At 36.4% G+C, this 18306-nt stretch overlaps 1 protein-coding gene and 1 long non-coding RNA gene across 5 annotated transcripts; one reads left to right on the top strand and one right to left on the bottom strand.

Annotated features, from left to right (window-relative positions):
• Positions 1-253: 253 nt before the first annotated feature.
• LOC148803291 (uncharacterized) lies at positions 254-12487 on the bottom strand. The gene is made up of 2 exons (XR_016081470.1): positions 9239-12487; positions 254-3943 (listed from the first exon to the last, which is right to left on the bottom strand). It is a non-coding gene; the product is annotated as an uncharacterized LOC148803291 (long non-coding RNA).
• Positions 12488-12669: 182 nt separating this feature from the next.
• Positions 12670-15504, top strand: LOC104586005 (small ribosomal subunit protein eS28). Of its 4 annotated transcripts, XM_088896842.1 has the most exons (4): positions 12670-12850; positions 14222-14437; positions 14598-14642; positions 15119-15504. In XM_088896842.1, exon 4 carries the CDS (start codon positions 15120-15122, stop codon positions 15315-15317), a length of 198 nt encoding a protein of 65 aa, XP_088752968.1. In that variant the 5' UTR covers positions 12670-12850; positions 14222-14437; positions 14598-14642; position 15119; the 3' UTR covers positions 15318-15504. The 4 variants fall into 4 exon arrangements, with proteins under 4 accessions (XP_088752968.1, XP_010241388.1, XP_088752969.1 ...); XM_010243086.3 differs by lacking the exon at positions 14222-14437; XM_088896843.1 differs by lacking the exon at positions 14598-14642.
• The last annotated feature ends 2802 nt before the right edge of the window (positions 15505-18306 follow it).

The raw sequence follows: 18306 nt of genomic DNA, 5'->3' as shown, positions 1-18306 counted from the left end.
CTAAATTGCTAAAAAGTCTAAGCAAGGGTCCTCCATTGCACTCCCTCAAAGTGGCCATCAGTATTCAAGACTTCTTAAAACATCTCATTAACCATCGATAGAGTAGTGAAAGCCATGCCAATGCGGATCTCATAGAGTTGGAGCTGTAATGACATTAGTGGAAATCCAAGTTGTCACGAGGATAGTCGACGAGGCATTATGTATTACTTGAAAGAGTCGAGTAAGCCTATGGAAGAAAGAAATAACACATGAAAGGCAGCAAAGAAGATACATAAATTAGGGGCCCTCAAAAAAGAGGATGTTAAGCTTTTCGGGTGCTGATAGAAGAATACATCAAAATGAAAAATCATACTGATGATTACAATAATACAATTAACAATCCCCAACATACAAAATACATACATTGCCCCTCTCAAGACACATAAGATGGCACAAAGATGGCATGCTAGTGGAGTGGTCAATGAATTTAATTGTGATAGTCTCCCCCATTCAATTTGATCTCGTCTTCGAAGATTTGACTTTGACTTGATCACTAGTTCTACTAATGAGAGAGGAGGATTCTTCAGTTGCTCCACAAACAAGCGCTTTCCCAAGGCTTGGGTTGAGGCATAGGTAGCTGGTTTGAAAGTTCTTAATATGTTGGGGTATCCTATGGCTATGGTTTGGATTAAATCCTTTGCTAGTAGCTTCAAGGTAGTTCATGTGTGGCCCAAGTTGGTTCGAGGTGCCAGCTAGGGTAGTTTTGGTATCAGTAGGCAAGTTTGGATTTTGAGGGCTTAAGTTCTTGTTTAATGTTCCCCAAGGTTGACTCCTCACAAGTCTACTATAGGTGTTGGGTTGAGGACATGTAGGGGTGTGATCTGCAATTGGAGTGGGTGGTACTCACTCTTCTCAAATAACATGGTAGTAGGTTGGGTTGCTGTTGGAGACAACCTTAGGTCTTCTCTTTTGCTCTTTAGTCGATGATAGGCAAGTCTTCTACTGCTTTTGTGATAGTGGTGGGGGTAGCTTCTTATAAATGGCATCTTGATCACTCTTGGATGTTGTTATCACTCCTACAAGAGCGGTCTTCAAAACTATGTCCCAAGTTGGCCTTGGACTTGTTGTTGTGGCAATGTAAGTAGGGGTCTTCTCTACTACGCACTTGTTGTAGTCTTCAAACATGGATTCACCTTCATAGAGTTACAATGCTCATACTTGCTTTCCATTAACCCTAGCGGAGGTCATAATTGGTACCACAAAAGGGGAACACTTGTACAAAATGCCTAGTGAGTGAATGTATGGCATGAGGACTGCTTTTGCCTGCATTAAGAAATCCATCCCCTAGACAACTTGGAAATCATCCAAGGTATAACATATAGGTAAATCTTTCTTGTCCAAGGCCCAACTTGGAGATCAACCTCAATGGTCATGCCTTCAATAGTCTTAACACCAAAGTTTATGGCCTTGAGACACCCTATTCCCTTAGAAATGGGTATATTGAGTTACCTTGCCTCAGTAACCAAAATGAAGTTGTGCAAGGTAATCTGTGGTCAAATGCATATTTCAGCCCCCTATGGGCTTTATTGGGTCGTCTAGGTGTGACCTCTTTCTTTACCATTGCATTAAACAATTGTAGGGCACCCACTCTCAGCATTCAATTTGTAGGGCATCTATGTAGGTTTCTCCTCATTACTTTCTTCATCATCATTTGTCATTAAGCCTAGAAATGAGGGCATTCAATTTCTTTCTTGCAAGGCAATCTATGGTCATATGCATCTCCCTACATATGAAGCAAGGTTGTGGAGGGGCATTGGGCCTCTTGTTATACTTGTAGTTGTAGGAGCTCGTATTTCCTTGTGGCTTCTTTCTTCTTTGATACTTAGCTAGCTTGTTGTGGTAAGGTTGTTTTCCCCACTCAAGCTTGAAGCATGCGAGCTTGAAGGTTTGCTTGCCGCATCACCCAACAATCTCATGTCGGTGAGCTATTTGATGGCGACCATGGTCATAGTGAGATCTTGATGAATACCTCATTGTTGAAAAGTAAATTATTTTTAACATGTCAGAGATTTCAAGAGTTAGGATAAAAAACTCCTTCACATACTTATGGAGTGAACTGCTGTGCCAAATCCATTTTCACTGGACGGAATTGTTTTTTTGTCCTGTGCTTGAACTCAGCTTAGGTGTTGATAACACACATACCCCGTTCAATGTCTAAGGATCACATGTGCCACCACAACACAAACATTAGTTAAATACATGGTTGTAGTACATATTTGGGTCTTTTCATTGTCAAGGTTCACTACAAAAAAGTATCGTTCCATTTGCCACAAGAAATTATCAAGCTCTTTATCATCATGAATGCCTGAAAATGGAGGAGGTTCACAAATCTTGATGCACGGAAGTGGCAGAGTGGCTGAGGTACTAGTAAGGCTAGCCATTGTTTTCTTCACGAGTGCCAATTCCCCTCTCATGTCATCAAGTTGTGTTTCGATGTTGGAGGTAGTCACTATGGTAGCCTTCATGGTCAACCACTCCTCTTTGATCTCTTACAGTTATGCTTGAGTGGTAACAATGATGCTAATTGGATTGGACTCGGTCCAACCTGATCCAATCCAATGTGAGTCCACTTACAAATGGGCTGGACCCAATCCAATACAAACCAAATCCAATCCAATCCATTAAAATGTAAATGGATTGGATTGGATCCCATTCAAACCGAATGAAATATCAAAAATTATATAAAAAATAATCACATAAAAAATCACAAAATATATTAAATTGAAGAAAATTTGAAAATTACAAAAATATACCCTTTCGGCATTGAAAAAGTGCTTTTGTAAAAGTACTTTCGTAGAAGTGCTTTTGTAAAAGTTCTTTTGTAGAAGTGCTTTCGTAAAAGTGCTTTTATAAAAGTACTTCCGTAAAAGTGCTTTTATAAAAGTACTCTCATAAAAGTTCTTTTGTAAAAATGCTTTCATGTAAAAGTACTTTTATAAAAGTGCTTTCATAAAAGTGCTTTGATAAAACTACTTCTATAAAAGTGCTTTCATAAAAGTATTTTTATAAAAGTGCTTTCGTAAAAGTGATTTTATGCTAGCTCGAGTTCTGATCAGTTTCAAATTGGACAAGGATCTGGCCTCATGATCGGATTATTGGAAATTTGGTTTAGGTCTGATTCAAACCAATAAGAATATGGACCAATTTATTTTGGATTGGCCCAATCCAATAATTATAACTAACCATCCAAATCTGATTTGGTAATATTTGGATCGGATTGAATCCAATCACCAAAACCGGTCAATTGACACCCCTAAATGATAGTGGATGTGGGCATGGCTCTATTCCATGTTGCCTACTCAGCTTTCAATTTATCAGCTTGGTCTTGAATGGTAGATTGTGAGAAGCTCCCTTCTTACCAAGAAACAACCCCAAGAACTTCCTTGAAGGTGTCATTCAAGATGTCTTGGACCTTATTTATGACTCCATTAAAGCGGTTTTCCATTTCCACTACCACACTTTCAATGGATTCGATGTTGAGGTGGATTTCTTCCACTCGATCACAAGTTTTACTAATTGTGGCCTCACATTGGAGGATGTGAGCATTGAAGGCTACTAGCTTGTCAACTGCTTTGTTGCACCTGCTAGATTTAGATATTCGGCCTTTGGGGCTGTCTTTAAGGGTTTCATCGTCAAGTGCCTCATCAATCTCATGGCCATGGAAAAGCTTAAGTTGTATCTCTTTGGCGATATTTCGATTACTCTTCATTATGCTACAAGCATTGTTACTACTTGAGGGTCGGAATGTGTTAATGAGCTCTTGGCTCCGATACCAACTATAATAGTAGTTGGCTAATGTGCTTTGATACCAACTACGGCACTAGTTGGCTAATGGGCTCTGATACCAACTATCACAAGACTAGTCATTGATGCCTCGTGTGACACTGGGAAGGGTTGAGTAAGCCTACAAAAGAAAGCAACAACATACGAAAGACAATAAACAAGGCACACAAATTAGTAAAAAAGCACTTTATATTGCATTAACAAGGTAAGTATAGGCACACAATTTATGTCACGGGGATCTCTTGCTTAACCTTTACACCTTAGTTCCCTTCTAACTACTCACCTCCCCCCTAAAGAGGATGCTAAGATTTTTGGTTTTTAACAAATGGACACATCAAAATGGTGAAAAAATCAAACTATAATTACAATAATACCATTGACAATCCCCCAGATACAAAATACATACATTGTCCCACCCAACACATATAAGATGGCATGCTAGCTGTGCAGTCTATGAATTCAATTGTGACAAAGTAGCAGGTGCATCATTTTTTAGTGTTAATGAATTGTTAATTATAATGTGGGTGATAAATGCTTAGACAAACATCAATTCCACAATCCATGTGACATTGATAGTACTATGCAACAACCAATGGAGTTGATGATGAGAGATTTTCTAAGGCTAGAATCCAATGAACAACGTTTAAAAAATGAAGTTGGGAGGCCAAGTTTGGGATTGCTTATTCAATAAGTGCTTGTTTTGGGATTGCTCAAATAAGCACTTATTTTGGGTCGTGACCACACCAATAAGTGCTTATAGGTGTTTGGAAAATAAGCTTGAATAAGTGCTTATTCAAGTAGCCCAAAATTTAGACATATTTAATAAGTGCATATTTGATTTTTGGGTTCAGAAATAGCCCCTAATGTTTTTTAAAAGTCAAGATTACTCTCTATTCATAGAAGATAAGGTTTTCTTATATTCGGTGATGTTTCTTCTATTCTCTTCTTCTCACTTCATAAACTCCATAGCAGCGGTGACACCACTCTAGAATCAAACTAAAAGCTCGTGCATTCCAGGTTTGTTTTCTTCGTCCTTCCTCTTTTTTCTTTGTTTTCTCATCCTCAACTTCTCTATATTGACCTTATATGTTTTAACAACTCATTGATAGTACTAGTGGTGTAGTTAAGTGTGCAATCTTTAATAAGCCTTTCTATGCCAAGAACGTATTAAAGTTAGAATGCTACCAAAGATGAAGTGAAAACTTTGTTAAGTTGGATATTGCTTATGCTTTAAACATGTCTACACCATCACAACATCTCTCCAAATGAGAAACCTCCAAGTAATTCAAGGATATTGAAGAATTTAAATATTTTTAGATTTGTTCTAACGAAACTGCTACAACATCTCACTGAGGAGAATACAACATCAAACTATACTCAAATTGTATTTATCATTAAGGATACTGATATAATTAGTTGCATGATGTACTCTCTAGATGCTCAATAAGACTGAACCTAATATAATCAACCTTAGAAACCATCAACTAGAATAGATTTGGTTCTAAGGCTTTCTTGAGCTTAAACAAGAGATTATAAGCAAAAAAATACATTATGAAAGCCAATAGAAAGGATCTCAAACCTTTGGATTAGAATTTCCATTGTTTCTAAGTGTTGGGATGTTTGTTAAGCAACATTAGCCTAATCGTGAAACAAAGTTAGCAATCTCAGACAGCACAGTCAATTAACCGTAATAGCCAAGGCATAAAATGCTAGGACTGTGAATTATAATCAACTACCCCTAAAAGTTTAGTCGACTAATTAAGGCATGAAATACAACTTGTGTGAGAAGACTGTTACATAATGTATGCCCTTAGCTCCAATCAGATTGATGTACAAATCCATTTATTGTAAATGAGTGAAAGTACATAATTGATTCATGTTATATTTGGTATTTTCTGTGTAATTACCCTTATATTTTGTTTTTTTTGGTATTTTGTGTTTTGGCTTTTTTCGGCTTTTAATATGTTATCATTATTTTATTATTTTGAACTTTTATCCTATTTTTATTTTATTTATTTTTTTGAATTTTGATTCTATTATAACTTTTTTTATTTTGTTCTTTCTTTTATTTTTAATTTCATGTTATTGCTTTGCACAATCCCACATTTTACCATCTATTTATCTATTATCATTTTTTGTGGCTCCTTGATTGATCCAAGGTGATTTTTTTTTAATTTCTGGTTTTTACTTTTTAAAATTTTTTTGTTTTTGTTTTTGAAAATTTTTGTTTTTGTTTTTTATTTTTTTTCCTCTCTTTAGATCTATAATTCTTGTTTTTTTTATTTTTTATATATTTGTGCTATAATTAACTTTCTTAATTGTCCTAAAGAAATATTCAGGATTTCTCTTATTTAAATGGTCTTGCTTTTTTTTTGTTTTTTTTCTTATTCATTATTTTCTTATTTCTTTTTCTTCCTTCATTTTTACATTTTTTTCTTTCTTCTTTTTTTTATTTTTGTTCCTTATTCCTTCTTTTTATTTCTATTTTTACTAATTTTTTAATTTCTTATTTGATTTTTTTGTTTTTCCAAATATTTTAATATTTTATTTCTTTTTTTTTTACATTCACTTTAATTTGGTATTATTCAGAAATTTATTTTTCTATGCTTTTTTTCTTTACTTTTTCACTTTTTTAAGACTTCACCTTTAATTTTTCTATTTTTTCTTTTTTGGATTTATTATTATCTTTTTATGTTTTTAAATTTTTTAATTGAATTCTTTTACGAAGATATTTTTATTTAATTTTTTCTCTTTACTTTTTTTTCTCTTTTACCCCTCTTTTATTTTGATTGTATTTCTATTTTTTTCTGAATTTTTGAACTCGTTATTTCATTATTATTTTGATTTTTCATATATTCATATGTTTAAAATTTTTGACTTTTTAATTATTTATTTTTTTAATAGATTATTTTGGATTTCAAGAAGTTTGTTATTTTACTCCTTTTTTTATTTTTTTATATTATCTCTTTTTCTACTTTTTTTTCTTTTTCCTCCTAAAAAAAACCTTGCCCTTTAATTTTTCTCTCTTTCAATTTTTTTATTTGGTTTACTGTTATATTTTTTTTACTCTTTTTTTATTTGATCTTTTAATGGGAATCTTGTTTATTTTAATAATTTTCTTTTTATTTTACCTCTTTTTTCATTTTTTCTATTTCAAATTTTTTGAAGATTTTGGATTTTTTTTAATTTGTTTCCTTGTTTTTTTTTTTATTTACTTTTATGTGTACTTGGGCTTAACTAAACCTTACTACCCCTTTTTTATTTCAATCAATTTTTCTTTTACTTTTTTTTTTTTGCTTTACCCTTTTTTTTCTCCTCTCTTCTCTTTTTTTTCTTTTTCTACTTTTCTTTATTTTTTATTTTTCTTTAATCTTGCCCTTTATGGTTGTTTTTTATTATTTTTTCTCTCTGTTGTTTTTTTATTTATGGTTTTATATTGTTTTTTACTTTTTATTTGACTTTTATTTATTATTATATTTTTTGGATATTTTGATTGTTTTACATAATTATGTTTAATTTTTTTTCTTTTTCTTTTCTCTTTTTTATTTTTTTTTATTTTCTTATAAATGTACTTGTATCTAACCTTTCTACTCTTTTTGATTTTTTTCTTTTATAATTTTTTTAACTTTTGATTTTATTATTTATTTTTTCAGTTTTTTATCTGCATACATTTTATCCTATTATTCTATTCCTACTTTACTTTTATTGGACTCTTGACATTTTATCTATTTTTTGTTTTCTGTTTATATTTTTATTTTGTTATTTTTTTATATGGACCCCACAAGGGGTATGCAAGCAAACAAACTAGGTGACTAACATCCTAAATGACTAGGTTGACACATGGAGCATGATGCATGAGGGGAGGGTTGACGCCTAGACTCAAGGCTCCAACAAGATTGCCGGTCTTCAAACCTCTACCCATTGGACAAATGGGCTTCTTTGGTTAATGACCGGTTTGGGCATTCCGTGCGACTATTGGGATCAAGGCCCCAATGACCTACCACCTAGGACCCATCTTAATACAACATGGGATACTAAAACTAATGCAAAATGGTGTGGGGAGAGTGTGAATGAACATATAAGCAATAATAGACATAAAGCTGTAAACAAATATTTAATATCAGAAAAATGAACAGTTATTACTAAAATAAAAAGAGATAGCACATAACCACGCATGTATACAAGAAAAGGCAATCAAGCCAAATGGACCCCATGTGGGCCCCACCTATGGTCCAAAAAGTCCCCAGCGGAGTCGCCGATATGTGAGCATTGAAAAATGGGCTCACTTACCATTTGGGCTGGAAATGGAATCGCCACCCATCAATTAAGGAAATGGAGGTGATGGGACCTCCAAGAATGACATCAAAATCATTTTGGTTCGATAGCGACTCCAATAGACCGAGGCACTGGCTAATCAGCCTGGGTAAAACTTTGATGAAAAAGGAAAGGGGTTAGACACCTCTCTCCCAAATCCAATAGGTGGAACCCACATGGTGATACCAAACACGTACAATTAATTATTTACTAAAACTAACATCAACAAAGCATACTATAAAAATGTACCATAACAGAAGTAGAAAGCGTTTTCAAATGAAAAAACAAAATCATCAGGCCCTAAGTGTCTAAATTAATAACATGCATTCTTCATAATAAATATTCAAAATATCCATGGAGAATCAAGAACTAAGTGAGCTAATTACAGGAAGAGAAAAAACTGGATAACACACCTTCTAATCCTAAGTATACGATAAAAAATAAGGAAAACGCAAATATTATTAAGGAAGGAAATAAAGAAAAACATTGCAAATCCGGGATGATACCTAGAGGTACTAGAGCTGGAACAATCCATTCCCCCTACTCTCAGCCCAAGGGTTGTTCATAATAAGACCTAAACCGATCAAACCGATCAATCTGGTCCGATCCAATCCGAGTTGGCCGATTTTTCTTCAGCACCGATTAGTTTTTGGTTACAAAAAAACATAAATCGATGGTTCGATTCGATTTCGGTTTTCATGTGTGAAAACCGAAACCGAACTGACCCAAACCAACTTAGATATATATTATATATAATATATTTCAGATATTAAATATAAAATTTCTGATTTATAAAATATCAGTTTTAATCCATCAAATCATTTTTAATTTTTAGGCATCCAGGCTTTGCTTTCTTAGACTTGAATCCTTTATCGTTGGTGTTCACACCGAGAGAATCATTCACAAAACCGACCCAACCCGATTCAAACCAACCAAGTCAATTTTACTTAGTACTGGGTCGGTTTCGGTTTTATTTCTAGGTAAACCGACCATATCGGGTCGGTTGGAAAAATGCCAATAAACCGACCCAACCCGACCCGTGAACAGTACGGACCAAGCCAATTATTCAACTTCGTACATACAGAATGGGGGAGAGCGTTACCTGAGAGGAATATTGCCTGATAATGATCTCGGCACAGTGTAATCAGACGGTCTTCGCAATCAGACGAGCTTCGGTTCGATTCGAGATTTCGGCCGGTGACAGGAACTCCGATGATGATTAGGGAGATCCTGCTCTGATAATACTTATCTGGAATACAGATTGAATGGGATTTTAGTCCCCTAGCCACCGATGGAGTACAAACGATGACTGCTACGGCCAGATCTGTTCCGCCAGGCGAATGAGAACCAGCGAGAGGAATCCAACGCTGCAACTCCCGAGTCAGATTGGGATTTCGGCCTGGCAATGATCGATGAATAGAGGGGAGCCAACCTGCTACGGTTTTGGATTGTTCGTCCTTCAATAGTGATGTCCTAGGCTGAAGTTTAGCCTGAGATTTTGGATGCTGCAAGGGATTGAACCAACGATCCAGAATGATAGTAAAGGCGATGAAGTGAGGGGAGAGAAAGAGAACGATGGACTGAAACTATGGTTTATCAGATTTGACGGGAGATACAGGGGATCTCTGCCGTTGGAAAACAAGCGAAACAGAATACGGTGGGAAGAAGAGGAAAGGAAGAGGGTTTTCGAAAAGTGTAAGAAGAAGAAGGAAGGGAAGCAGAGAGAGAGAGAAAAAGAGAGATATGGAAAGAGTGATGGAGGACGGGTCATATCTATCGCCGCTGCAAGTCGCAGCGGCGGTGACGGAACAGAAGGAAAGAGAAAAATGGCATGAAGGAGAAGAAGAAGAGGGAAGAAAGTAGAAGGAAGAGATAGAGTGAGGGAGAGAGAGAATGGCAGGAGATTTGGGAGGAGATCGCCGTTTGCTGGTTTCGTTCGAACAGGGGAGAGAAGAGGAATCGTCGATGGGAGGAAGAGAGTGAATAGTGTCTCCTCTTTAATTAGGAAGTTAAGTCTATTTATAGGAATAATGGCATTTTCGTAATTTTAGGGACTTCGAATGGCACTTTTGTAATTTTGCAAAAGCCTGGTCAAACCGTGTCAAAGAGTGGTCAAACTGAGGTTCTGGATGGAGGGATGAAATTTTGGGTAAAAAATGGAGGGTTGAGATGGTCTAAACACAGAGGGGTTTGCTAGTGTAAACCAGCGGGATTGATCGAAATAGAATTTTTTCATATGAAAGGGTAAATGTAGGTATTTTTGGTTAAAATTTGATAAGGTGGGGTTTTCGGGGATTCTGGGTTGGTTAGTGGTATTAGATTGGGCCAAATGGGCCCGGATCAGGCAGATCTGAAAAATGCTTGGTTCAGCTAATCTGGAGCTTCGGAATGGAATCTATGCTCGATGAAGGGGTAAACGAAAGTAGTTTCGAGTGAAATTTTACAGGGTAGGGTTTTTTGGCAGTCTGATTTGATTGGTAAGTTTAAATTGGGTCAACTGGGCATGAATCAGACGGATTTGGAATCTGGTCAATCTGGAGCCTTAAAATAGAATCTTGGTGCGATGGAGAGGTAAGCAAAGGTTTTTTGGGGTAAAATTTACAAGTGGGTATTTGGAGGTATGTGGGATCTGATTAAGAGGTCTGGTTTGTCTTAGATGGTCAAGATCATAGGAATTTGGGTCAATAGCTTGCTTCGGAGTGGAATCTTGGTTTGATAGAGGGACGAATGAGGGAATATAGGGCTGAAACTTCATGAGCAGGTGATTTGGTGTGTCCATAGTCTAAAGGTGTAGTCTGATCAGTTCGAGTGTGTCAAGATCAAGGTAATCTGATCTCTGAGTATTTAGGCTAATGAGGGAGGTCGAAATGGAATCTTCATTTGATAAGGGGGTAAATAGGAGAATCTTGAGTTGAAATTTTACAGGTAGGTGTTTTGAGAGATCCTGGGTCTGATGGTTATGTCAGATCTAGTGGTTGAGGTGTAAGTAGGGGTCGATTGGGGCCATCGGATTGGTATCGGACAGGTTTAGCGGTGGATCTGAGAGCTCTCGAGGTGAATTTTGGGTTTTTTAGGTTATTAGGTGTTTTATAGAAGGGTCTAATCGGGTGTTTGGGGTGAGTTGGAGGTTCAGGCAGTGGACCAAGCAAAATGGGTGTTGACACTACACTTTGCTCTCTCAAAAACATAGTGTCTTTACATTTGTTTTGTTTTTTTTTTTTTTTTCTTCAGGTCATCCCATTCCACCCTCATCTCTTTCCTTTTCTCTTAGGGCCTGTTCTCTTTTTTTTTTTTGGATTTTGAGAGGGGGAAAGGTGGTCAATGGGATTTTGGTTCCCATTGACCAAAGTACACATATTCATTTTTATAGTTTTATGTGGTGTTTGTAGAAAAATTATTTTCCCTAGGTATTAGGGGTAAGTAACTTTCCCACTTGGGCCTCGTTCGTTTACTGCTATCTTGCTTACTTGGGTAAATTCACTTACCCAAGTAAGTTTATTTACCCATGTTCTTTATGTTGAAATTTACCTAGGTAAATGCGACACTTCAACTTACTCATGCTCTTTTGTCTCACCAACTTTCTTGGGTAAGAGACTAATTTTTTACACTATTTCCAACATTACCCTTTTGTCTCTCCTCAATTCTCTTTGTTGATTGCGTAGAAGGGAGAGAGAGAGAGAGGAGGAGGAGAAGGAGGCCGTGGAAGAATGGAGCTGTGAGATGCTTCAGCAAGTGAATCTCCGCTGCTGGGAGGAGGAGGAGATATGGTACAAGGGATGGTGGATTATAAAGGTTGTCGGGTTAGTAGATCCAAGAGTGGCAGCTGGAGATCTGCATCGTTCATCATATGTGAGTTCTTTTCAAAATTAATTTTCTTTTTTGGTTTGCTTAATTGTTAATAGGGGTATTTTCGACTAACAAAATCACCCCACAATGATAAAGTAACTTATCCACCTCTGAGGTGGGTAAGGTTTTCCCAGGTAAATGGCCAAAATACTTATTCGGGGGAATCTATATTTTATATAGGTCTCACATGTATTTGTAAAAGAACATGGGAATTTTGGTCAATTTTTCCATTGACCAACTTTCACCCCAATACAGCAGTAAATGAATGGGGCTTTGGGGAAAAGTTAATGACACTTGGATGGGACAAAATTACCCTTTTTAATCATGGGTTTTTTATGACTTAAATGGTCATTTCTTATTTCCCAAAAAATAAAAGAACATTGATTGATGCACATACCCGAATAAATGTCTTCCGAACAGCAAAGGAGGCCTTAAGAGTGGGAGGTACTTTTGTTTTTTCCATTAGATTCTTTACTTGAGCACTATCTCCACATTTGCTGCCATGTTCTTGTTTTTAAAATAGTCTTTCGGTCTTTAGGGGAGTATATGCATATTGTTTGGGACGGGGTGGGTATGAGCGGTTCGGGTTCGGATTGATCCATGTCCCTACCGAAAACTATGAATCCTTCTTATAATCAAACAAGCAACCCTAAGACTAAAACGGCCATCATGCCCTTTCAGGATGGACGTATAAACAAAATTGGTTGACGCGATCGTCATTTCATGCGAGACCGAACAAGGTTCAAAACCCTCTTAACCGATTAATTGCTAGGGTTTCTTCTCATTCTTCGTTCGTTGCGCGTTAGCTTTGCGCGAGCGGCCCTCAACTTCTTCTCTTTGAACTTTGCGTTCTCCAATCCGAGCACAGGTGCGAAGTTAGTTCTTTCCTTTCTTTCCTGCTTTCTCACTAGTGCTATACTTCGAAGCATGATTAGATCTACTGGTTCAATTTTTTTATCGCTTGGAAGCTTTGTGTTGTATCTGAGAATGGTGCTCGACACAGAATACGATGTTGTGTTGTGTGTGGATTAGATAGACAATGGTGGATCTGGTGTTCTTTTCTGAATCATATGTCTTGACTTGGCAAGGGGATCTGATTCGTGTGGTTTTTAATATGCTATCTTTCATGTATCTTCTCATAAGGTCCAAGGGGTTGCAGGGGCAAAGATGATGAGTAGCATGTGAATCACCTAGGCTGCTTTTATCTGTTAGTTCTCCAACAGAAAGGGGTCCTGGTAGGGGTTATTGTCAATGGATCTCAGACAAGGTTTTCGAATCTTGATAGCTTTTTACCAGTAAATAGTGATAATGGTTTGCATCTAATGTCTCTAGGTACTGGAGTGCAAACAAACCATTTATGAATACTTTTGGGTACTTGAGATTGAAAATATACTTTAATCTTCATCGTATCATAATGAGAAATGCATCCTGCTTAGTTTATTATTTATCTGAAGGGTAATAAAGCCACAAGATATTGATGATATATTTTTTTTGTTTGGTACCAAGCATGATTGACAAGTTTTTACCAATTACATTATGGGTGTCATTGTCTTTGTTGATATATATGAAGATTTGGCCAATGGATTTTAACTGTCTGTGTTGGACCCTCTGACTCGTCAGGGCTCTTCTCAACACGGCTCCCCTTGCTTTTTTTTTTTTTTCTCTCTCAAGTGAACAATCAATCTAAATGTCGTTTTCCTACAGAGTGTTACTTAACAAAAGTAAACTTCTAGATCTTTTATCTATTGGTACATGATTTCAGAATTCAAAACAACAGAATAATATCAATAGTATTAAAATTTTTAGTATGTATGAATCCTTTTTTTCATATGTAGACTCTAGTATTCTTGTAAGATTCTGAATTTTCTCCATGCGCATTCCGCACTACCTATCTGTGTCACAAGACATATTAAGACTTTATGTTCTAGCCATTCTATATATGGACACCATGCTGAAACTTGCTTGTTGGCAACCAGGCGTGATGCTTGTCTGATAGTGTTTAGCAACTTTTTTATAAGAGGTTTAGCACGTGGTACTCTTAGACAATGACTCTGGCAAAATGCACCCCATAAGTTATCTAGATATTCATATTCCAACATTTTATTGGATGCTTTGTGTGTTCCATCATAGAAGGAGTGGGATTTTTTAATGAGTATTTTTTGGTTTCATGAATGGACTGCTTGTCAATACTAAATAGCAGTAAGACTAGAAAATTCTATTTGGTGTTTGTGGTCGCAAGGAAGTTGATGAGAGATTGAGAAACGAGTAGTATTTCAAGTCCTGTTTCAATGCCCCAGGAATCCTTATTTGATTTATGCTTGGAACGTGCCATTTGTGAATTGATTCATCCTTTGGAATGAAGTTCTTCATACTATGGGGTTGTTTATCTTTGTATGGTTCATGGTTGTCTCCTGGCTGCCCTTTCTGATTAATACCGCCTTGCCACTGCACATGGGTAATCCCTCATTTTTTGATAATTGCACTGCAAATTGCTAATCTTTTACCAGACTGAGTTCAGCGAAGCTTATTGTCTTAGTTTGTTGTTAATGCTGTGGTTGCTATGTTGTTATTTGTTCAATTGGGTTGACTTTGGTTGATTTGTCAACTTATTTCAGAATCATCTGTGACCTGACATTATTCATCAGCAGGTGTTCTCAAAGGTTGTTTACCACACTGATCCTAGGCATCCTGGAATATATGAATTAACACAATAATTTTCCTTCTACCCTTGTGGTTATCTTCCAGTACACCTAGTAACAGAGATTGGTGGTTATTGGTTAATTTCAATTCAGGCTGCTGTGGTAGAACTATTATAACTTAAATTATTTCTGGTAAACAAAGGTTGTTTACCACACTGACCATAGGGACCCTGGAATATATATAACATAATAATTTTTCTGTTACCCTTGTTATCTTCCAGTACCCCTAGTAACAGAGATTAGTGGTTAATGATCCAGCATTTTATATTTGAGACTACCTGACCTTGTGATTTCTGTTCATTCCCCTGATGTGCATGCTGCTGTTTTTGTGAGTTGGGCTGATGGTTCCTTGCTAAGCTATTCAATTGTAGGTTCGAACTTGTCTTATCCGGCTGCTTTTCAAGTAACTGTGCTTCACTTTTGTGACTTCCTTGCAGGATGGATTCTCAGGTGAAGCTTGCAGTCGTGGTGAAGGTAATGGGACGAACTGGGTCAAGGGGACAGGTGACTCAGGTCAGGGTCAAATTTCTGGATGACCAGAACAGGCTTATCATGAGGAACGTGAAGGGACCTGTCAGGGAGGGTGATATCCTCACCTTGCTTGAGTCTGAAAGGGAAGCCAGGAGATTGCGCTGAGGGCCTGTTACATTTTCAAAGGTTTCTTCTGTTAGGTTTTATCTTTTTTATGTTTTAATGGGAATCCTCGATTGAAGTCATACACCTAGTTTCAAAATGGATTGGGTTTTGATGAATTCCTAAATTTTGCTTGTGTTTGTGATCTGGAAACAAGGATTTGTTTAGGAAGGTTATTATCTTTCATCTACGTTGCCTTTAATTCTTCAATGCTAGTTTAGTGACTTACATTTGTTACATACCAATTTTTTTTTTTCTTTTCGTTTTTTTTTTTTGATATAGCTATTCCTTTGTTGTAACATACAGAGTTGGTTGATGCTGGCCGGCTTAGGGTAATTACTGATTGGAAAATTTAGGATTTTAGACTATTATTAAACGTCTATTGGCTTTGTTTTGTTAAACGATTCATTGCATGTTGTGGTTGAAGCCCCTAGGCTGAAGCACAAGGACCCGGTTGAAGTGGCTGAGCTGAAGATAAGCTTTGGTTCAGCTGCATAAATGACACAAGATAAGCTTCGGAGAAATGAGATATGGCTTTCGGTTCTCAGGGTTGGAATTGGAATCAGAATCCAAATTCATTGGAATCGAATTGAAATGGTCTGTTCCTCCAATCGAATTGGAGTGATCTTTTCCTCCTATCTAATGGAGGAATGCCATTTCACCAGGAATGGGAATATGGAATTTAAATTCTATCCAATCAAATAATTGGAATTGATGTGGATTAGTCCAAAACTCCAAATTTAGATCCCATCCAGAGGTTAATTAGAATAAATCCATCTGTAATTAAATTAAAAAAAATTCGTTCCAACAAATTCAACAGTAAAGTTGAAATTAAAGAAAATTAAAAGGGTTGAATCAAGGTTTTTAGGGTTTGGCTCTCTGAAATGGAGTTTGAATCAGAATAAAAAATCATTGGAATCGAATGTGAATATCCTTTTCCTCGTATCTGTTTGGTTCGAATCGGAATTAATTAGAATGGGTTCACTCCCAAGGAGGTGTTGGGATTAGCCATTTATTGAAAACCAGTTGAAACCAAACAAGTTGCTGTTTGAGAGGGCTGAAGTGAAGTGGAGTGTCTCTTAAGGTCTAACTTTTCCGGGGCTTTACGGTCTACACTGACGGTCTTTTTTAATGCAGAGGTCAAATTGTTTAGTTGGGACCCGTGTGATGTATGGGTTTTATTAATAAAAATTGTGAAAGAGATTTATGACATTTCCAATTGAAGTGTTTATTTGGTTGAGTGTTATGACATTTTCAATTGATTAGGTCAAAATCCGTAGTTCAACCATTAACCCATTTGATCTAGTGTTCATTTTTTTTCGATAACTTTTCATAATCTTTGCAACCCTATTATACCAAAAAAAAACTCATTTTTGTGGTGTTAAATCCCAATTTTTGTCTCTTTTATTTATAAAAGTTAAAAATTAAAACAAAAGTATAAATTGAACCTAAAATAATATATACACACACAAAATGTAATTGTACATATACATATGGATGATGTGTTATGGTTTGATTTATCCAACTTGGACAATTGAACTGTTGACCCGTGACCTAGAGGCAAAACCTATTCGGCCTCCAAGTCGATTTTTAAAACACTAGTTTCATTGTTGAGTGAATTAAATAATAATTTTTCTAAAATATAAATTACTTAATTAATTAATTGAAAAATTATTTATCTTTTAAATTGACTTAAATTATTTACCATTATAATACATCATCGAATATCTCTATTTCAATATAATTATTTTTATTGATATGGAGTAATGAAGAGGAGAGAGAATTAATGGCATGAGTTATTGAAGGGGAGAGAGAGAAAGAGTTAATGGCATATTAATGAGAAGAAATAATTAAAGGAGTTAATGAGAAAGAGGAGAGGGAGTTAATGATGAGTTACTAAGAGGAGATAAATGTATTAACACTTTTATTGGCCACTTGAGTTATTTTGTCCAATTTTAAAATGAGAAAATTTCAAAAAAAAAAAACCCAAAAAAGATAAGTAATCAAAATTAACTAGAAAAAGATAAATGTTTCCTAAAAATAACAAAAAATCAGGAAATTTAATATATAGATATAGATTGGGTTTTGGTTTTAGCATCTTTAGAAAGCTTATTTTGAGCTCTTCAAAGTTCGAAGTAGTTGAACCAGTTTAGTTGAAAGTTCAGCTCAACCCTCCTAATTAGGGGTGGATTCGGGCCGAGCCGAGCCGAGCCGAATAGTACCAGGCTCGAGCTTGGCTCGAGACTGTTCTACAAGGCTCGAGCTTGAGTTTGAGCTCAGTTCGAGCCAGAACCTTGAGCTCAAGCACGGTTCGAGTAAAAAATTCATAAACTCGAGCTCGATTTTGAGAAAAAATATTTTATAAAAATAAAAAATTATATAGAAAAATAGTTTTGTTTGATATTTAAAAAATTAAGAATTATAATATTTTTATTATATATATTATTTTCTATAATTTTATTATATATATTTGAGCCGGCTTGCGAGCCTCACAAGCTGAGCTCTAATAGTCTCGTCGAGACCAGGTGCCGGACCAGTTTGGTCCATCCGTCATGACACAGAAGAGGCTTCAACACCTCATCCAACAATTCAACCTACCCCAGGAGTACTCGTACAGTCTTCCCACTGGCAACTTCCCTTGGGAGCACGGTCCAGATGAGATCGTGATCTTCAAGGAACAACTAGTTGGCGGGCTTCGTCTCCCGCTCCACCACCTTATTCCCAAGGTGTTGAGGCGCTTCAGCATCATGCTGGACCAACTCCACCCCAATTCTATTCGGAACCAGGTCGGGACTATCTCACTCTGTTCCGAGCAAAACTTTTCTCTGGACACAAATATCCTCAGCTCCATCCTGCTAATAAAAAAGAGTGCCTCTGGTGCTCCACCCGAGCACGGGCAAACCTACTACTTGTCCCCTCGCTCGGGTTTCAAAATACTACACAAGTTCCCAAGCAAGGTCTCGGCCTGGAAGCAGGACTACTTTGTAGTCCG

This window comes from Nelumbo nucifera, chromosome 1 (assembly GCF_055504915.1).
Source record: "Nelumbo nucifera cultivar China Antique chromosome 1, China Antique-T2T, whole genome shotgun sequence".
Lineage (NCBI taxonomy): Eukaryota > Viridiplantae > Streptophyta > Magnoliopsida > Proteales > Nelumbonaceae > Nelumbo > Nelumbo nucifera.
Note: the sequence above shows the minus strand (reverse complement) of the source record. Positions and strands in the feature narration are given on the sequence as shown.

Coding starts and splice junctions, on each gene's coding strand:
- LOC104586005 (XM_010243086.3), top strand. CDS start 15,120: ATGGATTCTCAGGTGAAGCTTGCAGTCGTGGTGAAGGTAATGGGACGA.